This window comes from Epinephelus fuscoguttatus, linkage group LG22 (genome assembly GCF_011397635.1).
Source record: "Epinephelus fuscoguttatus linkage group LG22, E.fuscoguttatus.final_Chr_v1".
NCBI lineage: Eukaryota > Metazoa > Chordata > Actinopteri > Perciformes > Serranidae > Epinephelus > Epinephelus fuscoguttatus.
The window spans coordinates 18,485,246-18,510,231 of NC_064773.1; the positions used below are offsets into that span (position 1 = coordinate 18,485,246).

Genomic DNA, 24,986 nt, shown 5'->3' on the forward strand with positions numbered 1-24,986 from the left:
TAAAACGTGTAACAAATGATGCCAGCTTACAATGTACACTTACAATATATCGCAGGTTTGATATGGATCCATAAGTGCTTCAAGTATCCAAGACTGGAGCCTTATGGTTGAGATTATGAATAAATATGACAGTTGGTTAGTGCACGGCCCTTTTAGAAGCTTTTTTCTTGGCATATTTAGCCTCTTAGTGCACTCCTAGTAGCAACATTAAGAAGGTGGCAGAGTGCTAGACACACAGTGATGAGTCATAATGCTACCATCACTGTTCCCTGAAAAGTAGAGCAGATCGTTACTTGGTTGGGCCTCAAAAACACATGTAGGATCATCAGTAAAATAAGGAGTGGGTTGCTAAGGGACTGTAGAAACGCTGTAGCTCATCTGATGCTGTAAAAATGATTGTTTTAGTGTTACAGTCTGAATGCTTGCATTTGCAAAATGAGCATAAAGGAATTTGCAGAGTGAAGATGCTGGCTCCAGGAGCAAGAAACAGTGCAGAGTCGGTGATGGACTAACCAGAAGCTATTGTGGTTTTAGCTTCATGAACATTGCATTGGTTGGGTTAAACATTGGTAGGTAGAGTCAAACTGTGGAGTGCTGCAAGGACGGTAATGAGACCAAAGCTGTTTTTGCACAGGACTAGTATTACTGAGGCAACTTGTGATTCAGGCAGAGGTGGGGGACTCAAGTCATGTGACTCGAGTCGCACATTTGTGGAGTTGAGATATGCTTGATTAACATTGATAAAAGACTCGACTTCCACATGATATTCATGAAGTGAGACTTGACTTAGACTTCAGACAGATGACTCAACTGGCTTGACTTTTTTTATTAAGTACTTGCAGTTTTCTACATATTGAATAGTTACGTTTTGTTTTTGTAACATGATTGGGAGATTTCCAGTGCAAGGCATGCAAACCTGGCAACCTACTAGGATACCACTGACCAGCAGAGGCCAGCTCACAGGCAGATATCATGGAGCTATCAAAGCTATCAGATAATACAGTTTGAATCCAAGGATTAAAATACCATGATAGTAGCAAGATAAAAACAAACACCAGTGACATGCCCACCACAACATCCAACTTCATTAGTCACTACAAAACCCTCAAAGAAAAGTATGCGAAAGTGTCTTTTTAGCTTACTTATTAGCTTACGGGCTGGTCAGACATGAGCAAGGAAGTTAGCATTAAGTTAAAGCTATGTTATACTTTAATTTTTTTATTGTAATACATAACCCCAGTCTATATTGTTTTTCATTTAGAAGGCTTGTAATTGATTCCCACAAAATGTCAAGGATTTCCCACACTGTCATTTATTTCTGGCATCCAGCCATGATAGCAACGTCTGCTGCCGCGTTTCAGTTTTCTATCTTTGGAGCTAGAGATGGAGCGGTACAACGCCAGGTGCAGTGAAAATGAAACTTAACTGTTCATTGTGCTGGATCTAAAAGTTTGCATTCCCTTGTCTCTGCAGCAGCTGTTCCTCTCATCCATTGATCTGATTAGCTTTGATTGGATTGACTGATTGCCAGCACAGCTTCCATAATTCTTGTTGTTTTGTTTGTCTGAAGTTCATCAAAATTCCCAGAGTGTTCCTTTAGTTTTGTTCTGATTTTATTTTCATATTGATGGATGTGTATTTTTGGTTTATTTATGCAAGACTCCGTTTTATTTTATTTTGGAGGAATATTTTATTTTGGCGGATGTGGTTGGTAAAGTTACCGGAAGCCAGCAGCTCGTCCCTTTTGCTGCATGGCTTCCATGTTACAGTATGTAGTGCACACAGCTCCGTGACTGTTATATTTTAATCCGCGACGCACAAATTTCACTGAAAACAATGTTGAGTGATATAAACATTGTTGACAAGTTTTGTAGCCGTTAGTAAGTTGGTATTGTGCAGTTATTTCTGTGTTTAGACCGAGCGAAGCTGCAAACTCATTAGCTAGTATTCCGCGATAGTGACAATGTATTGCGCAACTGACGGGGCTTTATTGTGTTTGTTGTGTGTCTCATCTGGTGCATAGGGGCAGGAGCTGCGTGTGTGTCTGAGGACAACGCCAACCACACTGTTGTGTTGTTTTATCTGTTTACACAGGTATGTTTTATATAAAAAAGAAACGTTTTAATTTATCATTTTATTTATTATTTTATTTATTGGTAAGAGCCTTTGCACATGATTTTGTATTTCATTTTTTTATATTAATTCATTGTTATATTGTGTTTGGGAAAAATTATTTAAAAACCAGGTTCATGGCTGAGAGAAAAAAAATTCATAATTTTTTTCATTCATTCATTCATCTTCTAATCGCTTCATCCTCTTGAGGGTCGCGGGGGGGCTGGAGCCTATCCCAGCTGACATCGGGCGAGAGGCAGGGTACACCCTGGACAGGTCGCCAGACTATCGCAGGGCTGACACATAGAGACAAACAACCATTCACGCTCACATTCACACCTACGGACAATTTAGAGTTATCAATTAACCTAGTCCCCAATCTGCATGTCTTTGGACTGTGGGAGGAAGCCGGAGTGCCCAGAGAGAACCCACGCTGACACGGGGAGAACATGCAAACTCCGCACAGAAGGGCTCCCACGCCCGGGAGGCGAGAGTGCTAACCACCACACCACCGTGCCGCCCTCATAAATTCATGACATGTTAAAAAAGATAACTCATGTTTATGTAAAAACTATACGATCATAATCACGCCCTTTTGCTGCTTGGACTTCCATGATATGGGGCAGGAGCTGAGTGTGTGTGTGTGAGGACAACGGCAACCACACTATTGTGGTGTTTTATCTGTTTACACAGAGGATGACAATTAAATGCTGTGAACCTGATCAAAGACAGTCTCGTCATTCTGCTGGAGTGAGTCAGAACATGAGGGGTTACAGACGCATGTAGAAAACCCAACATAAATATGTCCCCAACTCACTGAGATGCTGATTTGCAGTAATATTATCACATGGCCTCTGTGTTTGGGAATATATCGTTTGTCATTTGGGGTAGAATTTTTACTTGACAAATTATGGACATGATAAATTTGCACGGGACTAAACCTCCCCAAATATTACACATTTTCAGAGGTCCCTAGGTAATACCAGCTCTGTGTAAATATGGTTTAGGACTACAACCATGCTAGTAACTCTCTGAGGCTATATGGAGCCACAGTTGCTAACATGCTCACAGTGACATTGCTAACATGCTGATGTTAAGCAGTTTACCATGGAAACCATCTTAGCCTAGTGTGCTAATATGCTAACCTATGCTATTTTTTGAGGCTAATCAGTATTTATTTATTTCTATTTTCAGTATTTAGTCAAAATGGAAGTAATGGACATGAAAAGTCAGTCATCAAAGTTGCAGTTCATCTTCAAGGGGACATGATTGCCTGAACCAAATTCCATAGCAATCCATGCAGTGGTTGCTGAGACATTCACATATCAATGGAAATGTCAGCCTGCTGGTAGCAATAGAAGAAAAGTCAGGAAATGTGCAAAGTCAGTAATATTCATCCTTCTAGGGACCATTAATGTAGAAATTTAATGAAACTCTTTTCAATAGTGAGCTGAAAATGTAAGTACTTTATAGTTGAGAAATTTCAGTCTGACGAAAGTGGTGGACTAAGTGAGTTTGGACGAGGTACAGAAAAAAGTACATTAACAATTTAATCATTCGACTCTTTGTCATATGTAAAGAAAAGGATTACAGACAGTCAATGATGAACTAAAAATAACAAATAATCTAAAATGCAGTTAAGAAGTTGCATTAACAGGAGGAAGGAATGGCAGGAGGAACTGAAATGAAGCCCCATGGTCTACTTTTAACTGAAAGATTACTCATAAGCCCAATTAGCCCAACTACAGGCAGGCGAAGGCATTGGACAGAAACAAAAACAAAACCATGATTTCATTACTCTCAGAGCCTGGAGCCAGGATGGAATTACAAAAGAGGTCAAGAAAATAAATTCAGAAGGGTCTGAAGAGAATGAGATTAGATTATGTGGCAGTGTACTTATTATATTTAGATATTTTGTTTTTTTTTCTGTGGAGATATTGGACAAATTGTGATGTGAGATGACTGGCTTTTGAGATACCTCCACAGACCAGTATTGGGAAGTACTGGTCCAGGGTAGGGCTGGACGACATGAACAAAAAATTATATCTTGGTATTTTCAGGCCGAATGGCGATACACAATATATATTTCGGTATTTTCTAAGAAATGGGCTACATGTTCAGTTCCAAGTCAAAGCCACATTTAAGATGTCACACTTTGAGAGACATACTTCTTGTATAAAAACACACCTAAAACACACATTAAACATGGCTTAATTAGCCACAGTTTCAAACACAAGTACACAAATCAGCTTCACTATAACTCACAGCATTCACAGACAAAGCACTTGTCTTTATCTTGTCACATTTTCCCCACAAATACAACATGCTAATGTTATTAGCACCAGCCTATGGCATTTTGCATTGTATATATTAGCCTAGCGGCTAGCGGGCTGAGGGAAATGGTTTCAGCTGGAGGCCTGTGTTGCCGCAACGTGTAGTTACATTCCTGGGGAGTTGTAAACGGTGTTTTATAAATTTATATCTTTCTTGAAAATATATCGATATATCATACATAGTTGTTATATCGCCCAGCCCTGGTCCAGTGGAATTTTGTTTTGATGGTGGCGTGAAAGCCACCAAAATCTATAGCTATCATCCTCTGGTGGCCATAAATATTTTTTATCAAATGTCTTTACAAACTGGTCTATAGCTATTTTGATGTCTTGCCCCTGGAAGTGTTGGACATATGGACAGACAGGTGGGCAATCTGTGGTACCCATGGCAACAGCTCTGACTCCGAGGAATTCTTACTGTAAATTTCCAGGATCGTAACTGCCATGAACATCCATCTCCATGCGGATATTTATAATCCCCCAGAATGCCTTGGGGCAGGTTAAACGCCACCTCCCATTCCAGCATCTGGCCCCTCTGCCGTCCCACCTCTGTTCAGTTTCATTCTCCTCACTTTGACTTGAGTCCAGTGACCCTCCGCTCTAACTGGTTACACTTCCAGCCCCCCCCCCCCCCGGCTCTGACTGTCATGAATAATAAAAGCCGTGTTTGACTGCTGCACAGCAGGGTGACACGCGCTGATCCCTTTAAGCTCGTTACAGTTTACCAGTTTTGGACAATGACTGTGTTAGTGTCTTTGTGTGGGGTGTGAGGAGGGATCTTGTAAGAGCCTGGCAGAGGATGCTGAAGGCAGTTATCATACCAGATTATGATTTATGCTCATATAAAGTTCATTAAATGCTAAACATATCAAAGTAAATGGTATTTAATAGTATGAACATAATGTGAGATGAGGGTTTTTACAGGGTGGAATTTCTTATCGATTATTCAACTATCTTCTCAGTTTAATGGTTTGGTATAAAAAATGTTGAGCAATGCCAACAACTATTTTTTAGACACTACGTTGACATGTTTGAATTGATTGTTTGTGTGTCCCAACAGTCTGATACTCACATATATGTAGTTTACAATCAAAGAAGACCTAGAAATGCTCATATCTGAGATTTAAGATATTCATGTTTACATTAAAATGGCTCATCAGAATAGCTGTCAATTGATTTTCATATAAAATCATGCATTTTGTTTGGCATAGGGATGTGATTTTGCTCATGAAAGCTGGACACCCATTAAGCAGTAACTAAGCACTTATTTATTTATTTATTTATTTTAAATGCAAAATGGCGTGAAATACAAATTACTTTTTTTTTTTTTTTTTTTTTTTAGCTTTAGCACCAGCCACATTTTGGAGCACTTTCCAATTAGAGGTGGTGAAATTTTAGTGCTTTGTAGTGTAAATGTTTTGCCCTCTATATTACTTCGTGATGGCTTTACTGACAGACAGGGAGCTAGCTGTGTTAACATGTGGAAACACAATCTCCACTGCCCGCCCTCTGGTATCCACTGGTTAGCTAATGTTAGCCTTTGCTGCTCTGCACTGTGCACCATCCAGGTAGGGTGGGATCTAGCTAATGGCAATTATTGCTTTCAATGCCGTCCTGATACATGGTGTGGGACAGCGTTGCTGCAGAACAATGGCCACCCTGCAGTCTCCCCCAGGTAGCCTTGGTGAGTAAGATGCTTCATTTTGAGCAGAAAAACCCCTTCTGCATTGTTAACTAATGAATGTTAGCATCACTAGCAAGGCTGACACTGCTAATGGTGCTAACAAAGCTAACAATGCTACAGGTGCTTTGCAGCTCAAAATGAAGGCGTTTACTCACCAGACCTTGGGGGGAGATTGGAGGGCGGGCATGATGTTTCTGCAACAATGGCGTCTCGCTTCCATGGGTCAGAGTGACATTACCAACTGCCAAATGAGTAGCGCCGCTAGATCCCACCTGACCTGGATGGTGCACGGTGCAGAGCAGCAAAGGCTAACATTAGCTAACCAGTGGATACCAGAGGGCAGGCAGTGGAGATTGTGTTTCCACATGTTAACACAGCTAGCTCCCTGTCTGTCATTATTGTTTCTCTCCCAAGTTATTACCTTCACTCTAAATGCAGTACGGCATGGTGCTAATATTTCTACTAAACTGAGGGGTAGCAAAATTAACCTATGGACCGTCGTACGTAACTGGTAAAAAATATAGCCTACTTTGTGGTTAACGGATTAGTTTGGCGGTAAAGTTTTGGCATTTTTGCTTGAAAAATCAACAAAAAAGTTGCTGATTAATTTTCTGTTTATCAACTTCTGACCTCAACAAAGACAAAACTAAACATACGAGGGGAGCAAAAAAATTAAACTAACTACAAATAAAAAATTGACAGCTTTCTTCTAACTCAATATTAAAAACTAAACTAAATTATCTGCAAAACATACACACAAAATGCTCTCTCCCCAAACCCCCCTTTCCTTTTCAGGCATTTGGTATAGTCCACAGCCCAGATGTACACACTTAGCACTGCTCATTGCATCAGTCAGTCTGTTCCATGTTGGAGGCCAGATGTCTGTTGACCAGCAGCAGGTTGACAACTCAACTCAAAAGAGAATGATACTCACGCAACTCAAAGCCAACAGAATCTAAGTGTTGGTTGTTAAATGATATTAAAGTTGCCTGTAACTGAATGTAAATCTAGAATACAAAAAGCAGTGGCAAACATGGTGCATCCAAATTACTTATCAACAATTTTTCACACTTCTAAAAATAACTACACACAGTCCACATTTTATTCAAGCTGTGAAACACTATTTACAAGACGCTGGTACTTAAAAACATTACTGAGGAGCACATCTTTCATTCAGAAGTAACCCTTGATTAAGCCTCACATTAATCTCATTAAGAAAATCAACGCCTGGTATTTTCGCTGTCACATTTGAAAATGCTCATCGCTCATTACTGCATAATTTGGTCATGTAAGATGGGAAACTGAAGACGGGATGACAGCACTGCATGTCCTTATCGAATTAGTCAACAATTTTAACAGGCTTTGGTGCGTAAATTCACAGAGCAGCCATCAAAATATGTGATAGATTCAGCAGACCCACAATCAAGATTCAACGCTGGAAAAAAAAAATCGAGACCAGCAGGAAGGGAGCGCTACCTCCCTGAAGCTACGTCTTCATCAATCACAAGATTTTTAAATATAGAATAAGTAACACACACACTCCTACACACACTGTACACCAGCAGGGGTCCCAGAGTGTGGTGTGGCATTATCCTGCTCTTCCCTGTCATTATAGAGCAAAGCCTATGATTACTGCTGGGCCAAAGTCCTTTTTGCTGTTAAGGTTTAAAGGCCCCCTCCACTCTAAAGTGTGATTTTCTTCTGTTTATGTCTCTTAAAATGTCTGACCTTGACTTTGCTGACTTTACTATCTGTGCAAATGTTGTTCATAGAGAGGTGTTTTCACATTCCTCTATTGAGGGGGCCGATGTCTTTGCACTTCTCTATAATCTGAGATTGAAATGCATGCGGGGCAAGCTATATTATGTATGTACGTCACAAGGTGCGCCGCCAGGGATTTTGGGCCCCATGAAAATAATTTCTACTGGGTCCTATACACAGCTGGCTGGGAGGCTGCCGAAAATTTTTGATGCTATTTTACATAAAACTATGCATTTTGATGGTATTTTTGACTATCATTCCCACATTTGTGAAAAAAGAACAATCTCTTCCTCCACTTCCACATTCCTCCCTGGCAAACTTGAAGGGGATCCTGGACCTGGCTCTTTAGAGTGTACGTTATAGGGCTGACCCAAAAAAATTTGAAGCTTCAAAGCTTCGTTCGATGGCATGGGATTCAATTGTGAAAAAAAATTGAATATTCTGCCTTTTATTTTCTCCCGTTTTTTTGGGTTGAACACAACACCATCTCCGAAAAGGAAATAGAAAGCCCGACGTGCAATGAATGGAGACCTATTATCCTACTTGAACACAGACAACTAAATTCTTTCAACAATGTGACTCAAAATAATGATAAAATAGATTTTATTGATGTAAGATAATATGCTGATGGTGACATTTAACACCAGTCCGCTGCGCTCTGAGTCTGGTGTCAGTGACACATGCTGCTCTGAGTCGCACATCTGTCTGCTTGCGCTGCAGTGCACGCAGAGGGTTTTAATTTTTAATGTTAAATCAAAAGTTAAACACTACTTACCAGCAACCAGAAGTGTTTTTTCGTTTGTGAATATTTTTATCTTAATTCTAGGGTTGCAAGAAACTACCTTTTCGCCATAATTTGTAAGTTATTAGTTAGTTTTCGCTCAGCAAAAAAAAAAAAAAAGTTGTTTGCTTGCTCATCCCTAACTAAAATGATCACCTTCTTCAAGGACAAAGTTAATATTCCACAACTTTCCACCACACGAACCTCTAACAAACCCACCTTGCTTTTTCAAATACTGGGTGACATACTGTCGACCCTTTGCTTCTTTCTCCTCTCTTAGCTTCCATTCTTTCTGTTTTTGGCTACCTGATTTTTGAGGCATATTGCCGTCTCCGCCTCCTTACCTGCTGTCTGTGACAAATTACGGCGCACTGCAGCTGAACCATTTTACGTAAATAGAGAGGGGGGGGGGCGTTAATGTTTCCAAAACAAATAAAGTTATTGTTACCAGTACATTGTAAATAAAATATATTTGTGATCATAAGTTAGTTAATAACTTATGATCTGATAACTGATAACTAACAGAAAATTTAAATTGCTGTACCACGAAAAAATTTCTGTATAAGACATTTTAATAATACGTTGTTTTTTTTACTATTATGTGGGGAAAACGTCACACAAAATATTAGTATTTTCCATGTCTGGAAAGGGACTTTAAAGGGATAGTTAAGCCTAGTTAACATTACACAATTTTCACCCTGATTTTGCCTCGCGGAGACTATCGTAATCTTTTGAGTGGTCATACCTGGTGACATGTGCTTCTGTCTCGCCAACTGCGTTATGACTTGTGTGTGCACACCACAAGATTTCTCCACCGAGCCCCCATCGACAGAGCCCCAGATAACGCAGTGACATCACCAAACTTGGAGACGACACATTGTAAAGGCATGGATATTCTTCCCAGTGTTGAATCAGATTTGTCTCCAGGGCCTGGGTCCAAACACAACGCGCTCCCCGTGATCCAGTGGATGCCACCATTGTTGTTGTTGCTTGCCGGGTTATCAACGTTGCCAGATCTTGGGAGAGAAACAAGCAACCAGGGCTATGGAAACAAGCCCAAAAGAAGCGACCATCGTTGACCACCGTTTAATAACTTATTAGACGGTTATATATAGAAAAAGTAGATGTTTAGGGAGCAAGCCCAAACAAGCAACTCCACTTTAGAAACAAGCCCAAAATCGCAGCTAATAAACGGACCTGGCAAGTGGCAACCCTGCGGCTTGTCCTCCTCACATTTCTTCCGTCCTCCTGTGTGCTGACTTGGGACGTATCCCGCCTCTCACTGGCTGATGCTCTTTGTCAGTCGTGTCACACTTCTCCAGTTTTCTAGCATGCCAGATATCTAGTCCCAGTGTCAAATGAGGGGGCGACTTGCTCGTGGGCTTGTTCACACATGAGGACTCGTCGTGGCAGACTATCTGTCGACTCACCTCCGACCCAAGGTGGCTCTCAAGATCCTCTGCGACGTCAAAATCGCGTTGAAAATCGTGTAATATGAACTGGGCTTTAAAGGAAATAACCACGGTCAGTGTCTTTCATCCAGTAGATGTCTGTTGGCATGCCCCAAGTTTGGAGAAGCAGGCTGGAGTACCACCACGGAAGCAATGTATTGCTGCGGAGTGGTCAACAACAAAATGTAGTCTAGCCACCTATAAAAAGTCCCACCTAAAAAAAAAAAATCAGCTTATGTGTTTTCTATAATAAGAATATTTCACTACTTTACCTTAATATCACACAATGATTTCCAACAGGGAAATTAAGCTAGCTAATTAAGCTATTAAGCCAGACTACTTTGAGAAAACTAGTGATTTAACATTGCTGAACACAGGAGCTGCTGGTCTACTGCCGCCTTGATCAGTTAGTCAGTTTGTGTTTTTGTGTGACTTTGGCTTTTAAAACGGTTAGTTTGGATCCACCAAAGTCCAACAATAACACAAACTATGCAACTGATCGAAGCAGTGGTAGACCAGCAGCTCCTGTGTTCAGCAAGCTTAAATTACTGTTTTTGTCAATGGAGTCTGGTGGATTTGATGAGAGCATAGATGGGGAACTGAAGCTGTTGGGACGGACTGTCTGATGGAAAGGTAAAGCGGTGTAAATACTCTCAATATAGCATACACTTAAACTGGTATTGATTTTTTAAAGTGGGACTTTTTTTAGTTGGCTAAAACATGTTTTGTTTGCTTTTATGTTGGACTCCAGCTTGCTTCCCCTAACTGGGAACGTGTTGACTGACATCAGCTGTATGTAATGCCCTGACTGTAGATAAGTATCCTGTACAACTCCACTTCACAATAGACAATCCAAAGTATCTGTTAAATGACTCATCTAATATTGCCTTTATATGCTGTTTCCTGTGCCACTCATCAGCTTTCAATTACAGGTTTCTGTCAGGGTGGGGTGCAGTCTGTAAATATTGAACATCAAATATCACATGACATAACCACCACATCCTTTCTACTGCCCTTTATAGTCAGCCCAAACAGACTCTTGCCACACACGGATTAAGTATTACTGAAAGATCATAAATAAGTGGATAACCCACGCTCTCTTTCCTAACAATATCTTATCAGTAATGTTTAGCACCAGGTCAGCAGTAACAGAGCATGGGGTTCCTGTGGTTTCCTCCCAGTGTGGATACACCGCAGAGGGAACTAAGAGGCAAAGCCTTTAAGGATTTAAAAGCTTCAGTTGTGCTCAGGCACAGAGAGAAAGCAGCTTACCGCGTGTTGAGAAAGTGGGGAATGTGGCAGTGGTGTAAAGATAGTGATTTTCCGCGTCTCAGCAGACAGCTCCTTATCTGTCCAATGGGATCAAGTTGTTACAAAGAGGGCTGAGCTGGCAATCAGCGGCCCTGTGACTGTAATTGCCACTGCTTGTCGTTAGTCTTTTTTCAGTCTGTTTTCTAGCAATTTTCTATAATTTGACTGGAGCCCTGCTATTTTGCTCCTTACTAGCCTTGTGGTGGTTGACACATACGCATGATTCCCAGGGGGAAGCCCCCTCACTCTGTGATCGGGTGGGCTGCTCAGCCGCTGGAAGGCTTTTTACATCTCCCATTTTGGTGTTGTTCCTCGTGACAACGAGCATCTGCAGTGCTGAAATACCCTCAGGCGAAACACTGCATCCACAAACTCAAGTATTAAAGGATTAGTCTGATGATATACCATCTTTTTATTATTCCAACAAATACCATGCAATTCACTCAAAAAAAAATTGAATAATATATAAGATATTACTATGTCTCTGGAAACATTTGAGGAAGAGAAATGGGCAATGCTGGAACAGAATCTTGATTTACACTTGAGTGACAGTTGACAGTTTGACGAGCAGTGATTCACATGATTGACAGCTGCCTTAGAGACTCCTCGGCTCTGATTGGAGGGGTTTTGCGTAAGCCGTGGTTAATTCTAGCAAATGCTATTAGAAGCATAAGGAGTGGGAGGAGGAACATGAATTTTTTAGTAAGGATGTCCCGCTTCAGTCTCAAACATCAGCACTGGGGCTGATCGAGGCATTTTTTAACAGATCAGATCGGCTATATTGACGTATTGTTTTACGTCAGCTGTTGCCCAGGTGTTTTTACACCTGGAAGCTTTCATTCACAGCAGCATAACAAGTGCAGCTGTCATCAACTCTCCTGCCTGTGATGAAACAACACCTCATTAAATTGAATTGTATGGCATTTTACTGGGATACTGGTGATTCTAATTTTTTGTCTACCCTCATTGATATCAAAAATGGTAAATGTCATCTCCTTTGTCCGGTAGCTTCTGACCTCTGACGTGTCTCTGGAGGGAGGCAAGAAAAAAGACAAGAAACATTATTTTACTACTGCTCCAGCAGCTATGATGAGGAGACATTCGTGCCTACAGATGCTCAGGCAGCAGCTACAACTTTCACTCTGCATAAAGACTTCCTGACGGGGATCGTCTGACTACATTAACTTGTCAAGATGAAACATTTGCCCCACATCCTTTTCCTCCTGCTGAGGGGCTTGTTAGACCCTCTTTCCCCTTAAACTACAAAAACACAGCCGCAAACACCGGGCACATCCGTCTGAGAGTTGATGCCTGGATAAGAAATGCACTTTCATCTCCTCCAAGCTCCATTTACTATGAGAGCGCCCTAGTTTTAATCAGGTTTTAGGGTTTATTTCCCTCTCTGCCAGCGTGTGCGCTTCATTGCAGTTTGATGGCTAATCTGTTTGAATGTCTCCTCTCTGCCACGCTGGGTTCCATGTGTTACATAACCGTTTCCTTTCTCCCAGCGGGCTCTATCTGCTTTACAAAGAAATGAGCTGTGAATCACTGCTCCAACTTTGCCTCATCACTGCTGTGTCACCGAGTTATTAGCCAGTCCCACCCTTCCTCGTTAACTTCATTTTATGCAAATTATGTTTAGCAGATGAATATCTGTTTTAAGAAATAATCAGTGTAGTTTGTCTTTTCAGTATAGCAGTATTTCAGGTTTTTGGCAGTTGCCTGAGCTTGGCACTTGTTTTCCAGGTCTGTCTCCTCACCTCGGATCTGTTGTTTGCTAATTAGTGTGAACTTCAGGAAGCAGAAAAGCATCACGTTTCCATCTGAACTAAATTTATATGTGCCACAGTATCTAATCCTGAGGGATACCCACATGCACTGACGCTCCTTGAATGCTCAAAATAAAATTCTTTATTGAATCGTGATAATATGATGTTGTTGAACTCACTTGAGAAACTGTCTGAACACAAACAAAAGTCATCAATTGACCCTTCACTAAGTCGCACCCCCAGACGCAGACCGGCCAATCCTAACGCAGCATCAGGACTGCTCAGACCAGGGTCCAACAACATTGACTCTAATGCAGTTGTTTCAGATTTCCTTCATTTTCAGGCTGGTTTTGTGGATTTGGAGCTAAACGTTGTGCCTGGGGCACGTTGTGTATTAATGATACTTGTTACCTGGAAAGGTTGGAAAAAGATATATGCTTCTTCCCTGTTCCAAAACAAAAATCAAACCCTGAAAAGTATAGGGTTAGCTACCTAGCTACTGAAGATATAGCCTACTGAATGTATACACATGCTGCTTTTGCTTTTTAATGATTACTAGTCCATTGAGTGCACAGTTGCCCACGTATAGTTTCACATGGTGTGTGTTTGGGATACAGGTCATAGGAAATTGCAGATTAAATAGTCAACTGAACCCATTAAGAAGAGCAATGTATTCAGAGTTTTTGTGAATTTGATAGTACGATTGCAGCCACAGCGATCTGTCGCATTTTAGCCATTTTTCTGTTGTTATAGCGCCACCCAGTTGCCAATTAGAGTTAAATTTCTCCAGTCACCTTGAGGCGTCCTATTTTACATATCTACCAAGTTTAGTAAAAATCGATATGGCGGTTAGGCCTAGATAAGAAATTAGCTCTCTAGCGCCCCCATTTTGTTTGATGGGGTCAATAATGGAGGGGTCCACTCAGATTATGTGTGGTCATATGCCTACAAAGTTGCGTGGTGATCGGTGAAACCCTTGAGATGTTATACACCTTTATGTGATGAACCATGCCCTCCACAATATTCATTGCCTTATAGAAGTTTTCCAACTTTTGCCAAGAGGGAACTTTAGATATTGGTCCCTAGATTATGTTCACCGAGTTTCATGCAGATCGCTCAAACTTCCTAGGAAGAGATCGATTTTAAGTGTTTTTCAAAAAATTCAAAATGGCGGAAAATCTATATAACTGGAAGTTATGGGTTCTTGAGGCAAATTTGTTCCTCATGAGGAGAGGCATCTCTATGTTTCATGTCTCTACGACATATGGGGCATGAGATATGCCCATTCAAAGTTTGTGATTTCAGTCGGTTGCTATAGTGCCCCCCTTTGGCCAATTGATGTAATATTGCTTCATTCGCATCCTCCCATGACCCTCTACCACTGTGCCAAATTTCACATGGACTGACCAAGTCACTGAGGAGAAAAACGTGGAACAGACACACACACACCCACAGAAGTGAAGGGAAGCAGGGAAACTTTGCTGATATTCAACCAGCTGTGTGTCATCACATTGTGTGCAGATGAACGTTGTCTGACTTCCCCCGGAGATCCCTGCCCGTTGTCATCTGCACACCCCTTTATATTCATTGTCTTGTGTGGCGATCAGCAGTGATGTGGTGGTTCACTTTTACACTGTGATCTGTAGCCTATAATTCGGCTTTAGCTTTTATCTTACAGACTGTAGACCCCTCTTTTTTTTTTTTTTTTTTTAGCTGAAAACAGCTGCCCACCACAGCTATAAAAAGGTTAAGAACAATGAGACCGTAAAATCATAACAATGACCTGAAAGGTGCTAAAACTCTCCTTCCGAGGGGGACTGCAGATAATTCACTGTTGGATCATCAGGATGACAATTGATATTGTACGTATTTGTTATGTTATACTATCATTTACATACATTAATTGTAATTTTTCTACTCTTTATCTGTGTTCTTAACTGTTGCAGTACTTTGCCTTTAATTTTATTTCCTCTTAATGCTTATTGTGTGTTTCTTGCACACCGTTTGGTTGTAAGTGGAAACCTTGGTATTAAACCTTATTCAGATTCTGATTCTAACTGCTACAACCGTGTGGCAAATATGCTAACACATAATGGGAATTACCTTTAAAGCACTGAAGTTAGTATCACAATCATATTATCTTAACAAATGATCCATTTTACTTCACATACTTAAAATAAAATAGCATGTGTACTCACACTTACGGGCGTATATTTCCTGTGCTTTGCAGCTGCTGACTTCACATTGTTAGCCCAATATTGTCATTGTGATTCCTGTCCTGTTCGCTCCCTTCACCCATTCTCCTTCTAAAGTCATCAAATACCGCTGCTTGGTCAGTGATTTCCATGTCACACACTGACGCCAAAAGGCATCCTTTCATGGTGGTATGATATGCCGCCGGGCAGCATCAGTTTATAGCAGCACCGGCCTGCAATAGTTCATAATGGCAGTGGACAACAATGTTATTTAAGGAGCTGGAAAGTTCCCATAGGGTGTGTGGGAGGGATGGGGATGAGGCTGGCTGCACAAAGCACCTTAGGTTAAGATTTTCCTTAAAGTCCAAGTTGACACAAACACAAAACACCCTAAGGTCTTCCCCTTAAAGTCACCCTGAAATGTTTACTTCAGGATTTAAGTTTTTCTCCTTATCTTGGTCTTATACTTAAGGAATGTCTTAAAGTTTGTTAAATTGTTGCACAAAGAACCTTAGTAACCAAAGTAAGGACAAAAACATGGTTGAGTTTACGGTAGAGATGTACCGAGACCACTTTTTCTTTCCCGATACCGATTCCGATCCCTGAACCTTAAGTATCTGCCGATACCAAGTACCTATCTGATACCAGCGTGTAAAATGTGTTGTATGTCTCAACTCCTAAAACTCTGTGTAAATATATAAGAAATAAATACATAATAGTAGAATGAATGTCATAAAACTTTTTATTATTATTATTATTATTATTATTATTATCCAGTGTTGTCACAGATCAAGACACAGGTTAAAGTGCAGCCACACAATTTGGTAAAAAAGACATTTTAAAGGCTACAGTAGAATGCTTTTTAAACTCCGCTCCATTTCGTTTGCCTGTAGCGTACGTATGCGTAATGACGTGAGGCATTACATGGTATCGGATTGGTCACAGGCTGTACTCGCTGATACCCGATACCACATTTTAGGCAATATCGGAGTTATTTCTGATACTGGTATCGGTACAACTCTAGTTTACGGAAATAAATGAGGAAAGTTAAGGCATCCCGAGAAGAGTGTTTCACAAATGGGAGAACCCGATGGACATGCTTAAGGCTAAGCAACTGATTTTGCACTTGTAAAGGGGGAATTTATACTTCTGAGTGGAATCGGCAGTGTAGCTACGCGTCGCAGCTACGAAGACCTACTGTCTATTTTTTTAAGCTGAAACCATTTCCATCAGTGGAAACGAAGCTTTTATTTACTTTAAATTCACAGATAAGAAACAATAAATTGTGAAGATAATAAAGCCTCCACAAAAATAGCTTTATAGGTCTTGTATGTGATTTATCCTGGCTTCATATGAGCAGACGCCTACACCTTTGTGAGACGCAGACGCTCACAAAGGTGTAGGCTACACGCATAGGCTATGGCGTAGGGTCTACTGCACAAGTATAAATCCCGCTTAAATTTTACCAGAAAATTTCTGACTGTGACTGTCTGGGGTTGGATCACTCAACTTTCCAAAACTGCGCTCTTTCAGCCCCTTTACAGTTAATGATTGTTCTTCAGTTTTAAGCGATGGGACCTTTCCAGTCAGTTATTGGTGAGGTTTTTCATGTAAGCCTTAAGTGTCATACTTAAGGAGCAAACTTAAGGTGCTTTGTGCAACTGGCCCCAGACTTTCACCCAGGTTTCTGTATGAATGTTGAGCCAAAGTAATATGTTTCTCAACCTAACCACGTGCTTTTGTTGCACAAGGAAATGAACATAAATTCTAGGAGCTTTGCCAACATTGTAAGTTTATTTTGAAAAAGACCGTATACATATAAGGTGCAGAAACTGTACATGTCCTGGGAAAAAGGAAATGTATTTTGGAAAGACACATGCATGTAACAGGTGTAAATTGACATGGCGTCCCAGAACATCAACAACAGATGCACCCACACTACCTGGAACATCATACGTAGATGTGAAAGTTCACTGACAGGGCTGCAATATGTTACGAGCTGGGAGTGATGCCATGAAAAAATTTCAGCCTCTGTTACGAGTGACACTTTGCTCATTACAAGTAGTCATTTTAGTGCATCTTTGATATGTCTGAATATGATGACCGATTATAAACACATCCTTTCTTCCTTCCTTTGTACCCTGTGCAGGATTTCAGGCATTCTTCCCCCTCACCACCTCTGGCCTGACGGACCCACCAGCCCAGCACCATGAACTACCTCCGCCGGCGCCTGTCAGACAGCAGCTTTGTGGCCAACCTCCCCAACGGCTACATGATGGATCTGCAGAGGCCGACCCCTCCAGGTTCATCCACTTCCTCCCCGGCCTCCCCAGCCACAGAGAGGCGGCAGCCCCCGAGCGCCCCGACTCCGGGCCCTAACCCAGCATCAGGCCCGGCCCCGACTTCGGGCACAGGGAGCTTCCTCAGCTCCTTCTCCAGTGTGGTGAAGAGTGCTCAGATGGCCCAGAACGTCGCTGCCGCTGCACACGCCAAATCAGCAGCAACAGCAGCTGAAGGAGCCTCAACGGGAAGCAGCCAGCCACCTAAACCTGTCATACGCAAGCCCAAGATCCTGCTCGTCATCGATGATCAGCACACAGACTGGTAAGTGGACATTTCATCGTGTGTTGGGGGAATATGAAATGTATTTTCACATATTGCTGCATGTTTTCTCGATTCTGCTGCTCACGTCTAGAGGAGTAAATGACTCGATTGAAGTGAACTGTGGGTTGCTTGTGTTTGTGAGTCCCGATGCCAAAACTGTTCCACTTCATTTAAAGTTTAGATCCACAATGGATCCCAAAAACCAGTGAACATCTTAGCTCACTCTTTACTGAGTGGAAGTAACATCACTACAGCTCTGCTACATGAAGCAGAGTTTAGCTGAAAAACAAAAGATGACAGCTCGACCTTTTATTTTCAAAAGGTAAGTGTTTAAACTGAAGAAGTGACGTTCTGCATCCCTGGGCTTTATTTAGCTCAACCTGTGTAGAAGCTGTAGTACATGTGGAATCAAGCGACTGGTTTTCATGAGTCATTAAAGGAAAGCAATTACGTGTATTTCCCAAAATGTAATCTATAATCTATAATGTAAATCTATTCCTTTAACAAGCTGCTTTGGACACAATTTATCAGCGTTAGTGAACGAATTAGCCGCTAATTCTGTTAGCATTATGAGGATAAAATATGGCTGGGGTGTGACGTGTTAAATTTGGTCAGTGGCCTTGGCTTCTATTACTGTCTGTATGAGATGGACCGGGCTTTTAACCCACACCAATATAATCCCATTTGTGGCAATAACATAGTATAAAGAGACATGTTATCGTGTCCAACCAAAATTCAAGTGGGCCCACCCCCAGACCTTGTTTTTAAAGTGTTCAGAACGTTGGGTAGATCGATGAAAGCAGATTTAAAACAATACAACACTAGATACAATATAGATTTAATGTTGGCTCCTAATTTGGCTGCTTGTTTTTATCTGCTAGCTTAACATCTGATATTGACAGAGTACAAGATCATATCTGTTGTCAGATCTCGAATGTGTGTTGCTAAGACAGAGACAGGTCTCAAACAATGTAAATTTTCTATTGATTTCTCTGTCTGAGAAATGTCATTTCAGTGTCAGAATGTTGAGAAGATATGTGGCTTGTGAAAAATGGTTACTTTGGTGTCTTTTGGGCGACAGAATCAGTCGTAATCTGTGCTCAAGTTCACTTCTCCCATTGGAGTAAATCGACTCTGGACCGCTGCTAGTTTCCTGAAGGGGCAGGGCAGTGGCAAAACCCATGTGATACAGATACAGGAAATAAATCTATTGTAAGCCATCTTGTTTGTCAGTGGTCACAAGCCTACGTCATGTAACATAACCATCAACATACATACTCATTAAGTTACTGTAACAAACCGTGATTGTCTTTCCAAACCTTACCATGTAGGTTTGGTAGCAAAACCTTAGTTTCCTGTGAACATGAACGTTCATTTTGCGAGTTGCATGTACCGAATGGACATTGACACGAGCATTGACATGTCCTAAACCAGTGGTTCCCAACTGGTTCAACCATGGGGTCCAGATTCCTTTTTAGTCATTAGTTCAGGGTCCACACAGTTTAATATATTCAGCATCATACTTGTGTTTGGCCATGTGGTCGAGCTACTTTGCTGTCTCTGTACTGTCAGTTAGTCACTCAATCTACAACAGGAAGCGGCACTTCAAAGTAAAAGCTCTGTGCTGGAAATTTACTGTACCCCAAAATGAAGTATGTTTTTTACAGACTTGTCAAGTTTGCGAGTCACTTGCGGTCCATTCAGAATGGACCCGCGACCCACTTTTGGACAAGTACCCACCAAATGGGATCCACTGTCCTAAACTGAAGCTGGATGTGTACCTAGAGCATCATAGTTTGAGGTGTAGGGTGATTACCAAGCTGCTGTATTTGATGAGTTGGGAGTGAGAGCATGGTGACATCACTCCTGCTAAATCAAAAACATTCTCCTGGTTCAGTTTTAATAGGAGCAAGACATCTTATTGTTTATGACTCGTACATTCTTGGCTCTTTTAGGCTCATACCGTGGCTCTCCGTGCTGTAATAAAAATTGTCATGGTAACGAGAGGAAGGTCCTCTCCTCTGGAGTTGACAGAAAGATAAATTAACTTTAATGAGAAGAGATGAGTTCATCTTTCAGCAACAGCTCACACACACGTTAGAGGCTGATATCGGCCGTCTTCTGCAGCACACTGTGGAGGAATTGATTTCCAGAGCTGCAGTCGAGACATGCAGTAGCCTAGTTTATCATGTTTGTCTTACTGAATCAATAAACCACTCTTCCATTTCATGAATAGTTATTCTGTCGCCTGACATTTGACGGTAAATCAACCTCGACAAGGCTGTTATTAGCTGTTTCCAACCCTTTGGATGTATCTACACAATTAGCCGGGATCATTACGTACCGAAGCATCTGTATTTGTGGCTCTGCTGGGAGATCAGGCCGGGGTCTAAAAATGATCACTAAATTAAAGCGCCCCGCTGACAGCCGTGTCAAAAGCACCAAGATTGCTCTGAATATTCTGAAAAGCCGGGTGGCCTCTTTTCTTTAATTCCGCTGGCTGAAACCCCAAAAGGGCCTGTTCCTCATCCTCATTGCGGTGTCTCTGAAATGAGTCGACAGAGGATCATCCACCCTCTAAAGTGTCCACGCTCATTCAGACTCACAGCAGGTATTTTTATTCACCTAAACAAACTCAGTTACTTATATAAAGAGAAGAATGGAGGAATTGACGAGTGGTTTGCTGCTTTTTCAGCACTTAAAAGAAAGTGGTTTTTGTGAAGGACTCAGGTTTTATACAAGGTTGACACAGCAACACCTGTTTAATAAAATGTAATCCACTGCAACGTCCCTACAATAAATCCTACCTTTGTGTAACGAGTAGAGTGTTGATTAGATTGTTTGGTGATTTCCACGGCCAAAGTTTGTGCTAAGATGTTGGATTGCATTGTAATTTAATTCCTAATCATGGCATGTAGACTGAGCATTTGATTTACAATATATTCTAAACATATTGTGTGATGCAGTATATTTTTTGCACAATATGTTCAGAGTAGTTGGAGCCCTGTTTCCTGTTAATTTCGTCTGTTTTTTATTCATTTTGGTGAAGTATAAGCTGTAATGGCTGAGGGCACAAAACTTGTTCTTGCAGAACAGTTGTCTATCGAGGGAAGGAGGATGGGTTGTGGCGTGGCAGGGCTTGTGTGCTATGGTCAGTGCTCTGCAAGTGGTGGTGGTGTCAATGAGAGCTGGCAGGTTAGGGGTGGGGAGGTTGTTGTGTCTATTGGGAGGATGGGTTCAATAATGCTGGGCTACAGTAGGAGATGGAGGTGAGGTTTAACTAAGAGAGCGCTTAATTTGTGGATGGCAGAGAGTTCTTGTTGGCAGCGTTTATGGATGTCTGTGGTGTGGTCATCAAAGCTCCGTTTATTGTCCAGGGTGATGCCGTGGTGAAGTTCTCCAATATCTCAACTGGTTGGCAGTTGATGGATGTTTGGTAAAGAGGGGTGGTGAGTTTATTGCAATGCTGGGTGTCAAAGAAAAGGTTTCGTCTCTCTGATGCTGAGGAGGCGGCGACTGTACACCACTGGGTGAAGTAGGTCACCGAGTAGGCATCTGTAGTATGTATCGAACTCGAAAAATTTCAAGTCTGAAGTTCAAGACAACAAATACAAAAATATGAATGGAGAATACCGACATCAGTACCACCCTGAGTGTACTTTACCTTTTCCTCTCGTCATTTCTGTACCTTGTGAAGACAGTGTCTTTGTACCTCTGTCTGATATCTTTACTTTGATTTCACCCAGTGCATTCCACAAAATCACCCCACAAATTGATATGCACATACTCTTCAGAGTGATGTGAAAACGTTGTTTCAGATTAAATCTACCTCTTAAATTGTACCCCCCTCTCTGTCTAAGAGCATTTTTGTATGTCGCCAGGAAGTAAGTTATTTCCTGCTTTGTACATGACTTGAGCTGTTAAAAAAATCCACCAGCTCCATATTTTTCGGTTCATGTGACTTATGGAATTATAATAATAAAAAAAAAAAAAAGATGAGATATTAAAAAATTCAAATAATAATTGCACCTGTCCTTACATAATTCTCAAAGTCAAAATGTTAGTGTGGGCACCCATAAAATGATTAGTATTATACTTGTTCAATCTTGCAGAAAGTACACTTGCTATCCACATCTGAAAACACTGAATTATACATGTTTGCTGGACAGATTTTGTGAAATATTTTCAGATTAATTTTTCTAATTTTATTTGTGATGCAGAATCCAAAAGGAACAAGCCATGCTTTGAGTGGATCAGGTGGAAATGACAAAAGAAAAATAACCTCACTGATGTCATCAAGGTTATATTTTTTTCAGACTTTGTAGCACACTCTTCAGAGACATGGGCAACATTATACAGCTGTTTTCCTCATTTTGAATAGCACCCTTTATGACAAGTAAACCAGGCTTAAAATTGGTGAGGTGCCCATGTGAAAGTGGAACGACACTGAAGCAGCATAAGAAACAGGAGAAGTGAGTGAAGTTGTCGCTATAAAGCAAACTACTGTCATCTCCGTGGCTGGATGAAAGAGACAGTTCCCCCCCAAATTTAAGCACATATTTTTTGCTAACACCTCTAACAGTGATTCGGTTAGCAAGTGTAGCTTGGTAGAAGGAAAAAAGTTCCTTTATGAAGCTGCTCACAACAAGGGCTGTGGATTATCTTGAGTAACCAGGTCATGATTTCTGGAAAGAGACATTAGTGTTGAGTTTTTCAAATGTATTTTTTGCAGCTTTGAGCACCACAAGCTGAGTGCCATCTAGTTCCATTATACTGGAGAGAAGGCAGACATCTTAATGACTGATATCTCTAACACTCACACCAAAACAATCTAGAGTGATAAATAGTACTACAGGTAAGAGGAAATATATGTATTTTTGATTTGGGGATGAACTGCCCCTTTAACCCATGACGGTGTCTGCCACAACCATCATGAGGAATCCAACATCCAATATCAGGTACTTTCTAGTAAAGATATTTATGAGATTCAGTTGATTTTATTTAATTTGCAGCCTGTTTCTTTTCTTGCCACTTAGTGGCGCTGTAGTTCAACTCCAGCTTCAAAGAGAAATGCTCCTGTGTCTCCACATGCTTTGATGTCTCTGCATAGAAGTGAAGAGCTCTGGCCAGCAGATGGTGATGTGTGATAGCCTCTGAAGTCGATAGAAAACAGTCATCCTCTGCTGTTGTGACAATCAGCACTGACAGTGTTTGAGCTTACAGATGTTCTGTAATCACCAGCAGCTCTTCTCAGTCAAAGCAGGGTGTTTGCCACAAACACAGACTGAAATACTTCAGACTGAAGTGGTCTGTAATGTAAATGCATGCTAAGCTGCAGCAAGACATCTTTCTAGGATAGATGGTGAAATTGACACCAATATCCAATTCAGGGCTTCCCACTGCTATTCTAAACCTTAGGCCAGAGATTTATAAACTGTGAGGCCCCCTGAGGAGGTGTGGGAGAGTTGAAAGGGGGCACGTAGGTGGAGAGGCGAGGCAATAATGCTGCATGAGGTGAAAGAGACAGGTACATGCCAGTTTTCTGAAAACAATGGGAAGTTAGCTGGTTTTGCTCACCAACACGATCAGCAGTTGCTGCGTTGGCTCATGGAGGGAGTTGGTGTGCTTTAAGTACTACACTTTGTGTCAAAAATCGCTCTTTTTCTCTGAGTCATAACTCAGTAAAATCACAGACATGACACATAGTTTTGGATTCAGTGTGACTTGCACTTTCTGAGGATATCATTATCACTGATGTCCATTGTGAAAGTATCAAAGTAAAAATATGCCATGCTGTGTCACCATATCTTTGACCAAATACCTCAATATCAATATTGTAACAGTACTGTAGGGTTGACTGTTGGTGCTTTCATAGAATACTTAGACAGTGAAGTTTTTGATTATTTATAATCAGTAATATGGATATAATGACTAAGTGGTTAAAGGCAGATAATGGAACAGTCTCAGATGTTTAGAAAATGACATCACTTTACTGTAACACAGCCTTTAAAACCAGGAAAAGACAAAAAAAAACAACATAATTGGTTAACCACCAAGAATATTTTTGTCTGGTTATGCATTTCTTTATGTTGGTTAATTTTGCTACTCTTTGGTTTACCGCCCTCTGTAGCACTTAGCTCTGGTGGGAAGAAGGCAGCAGCGCCAATCACTAGTATTGCCATCCCGACCCAACAGTGTTGCTGTGCAATCATTGTGCCCACCCTCTGGTCTCCACTGATGAGCCAGCCTTGGCCGCTCTGCACTGTGCACCACCTTGGTCAGGGAGCTAGCTAGCAGCTCCACTCATACGTGATTAGTGCTTTTAGCACAGTCTCCCCACTAGGACGCTAAGAAACTTGTTGTGGAGGATTTAATGACTTGCATAGTTTGCATGCAGTACTTCAAATGTAGCTCCTGCCATCTGGTGTTATCACAATAACATTTCAGCTGGCACATGAACAGCCACAGTGACTGAAATAATAGCAACAATAATACATTTAGAATAACCTGATGACATCACACACATCGTGAAAGATGACCAGCGATGACTGGTCGTGGACCAACGTGTAGTCTGTCATGTCTGCCGGCCAACTCGTGGGGATTGTATGACCCCACAGTCGCATAAGCTGACAGTGACTGTCCATAACCACTAGAGACCAACGTATCTGCCTGAATCCAACGTCATTTTAAGTCCACACTAATGCGCAGCTATGGTGACATTTGTTTTGATGTGGTTTTAAGAGCTGATTGGCTTCTCATCAGTCTCCCTTCTGTGCTCATCTGGCGCTTTTAATTTTAACAAAGAAACCGCTGTTTCATGTCACAGTGCCAGACGAATCAGTCAGCTTGACCTCAGTGGAGTGGGTAAATTTAAAGGTCTGGATCCAGACAGACATATTTTACATGTAACCCTTTCACCCTGCGCTCATACTATTATGACCACGTTATGCACAACACAATTTAATATCAAACCAAATAATGTTCA

General features: G+C 41.3%; 1 protein-coding gene across 2 annotated transcripts in view; it reads left to right on the plus strand.

The window, feature by feature from the left end:
- LOC125882566 (synapsin-3-like) overlaps positions 1–24,986 on the plus strand; it is a 187,155-nt gene that overhangs the window by 8,875 nt on the left and 153,294 nt on the right. For both annotated transcript variants that reach the window (XM_049566343.1, XM_049566344.1), the window contains exon 2: positions 17,547–18,001. In XM_049566343.1, coding sequence (XP_049422300.1) covers positions 17,607–18,001 — 395 coding nt within the window. In that variant the 5' untranslated portion in view covers positions 17,547–17,606. The remainder of the gene's footprint in view (positions 1–17,546; positions 18,002–24,986) is intronic.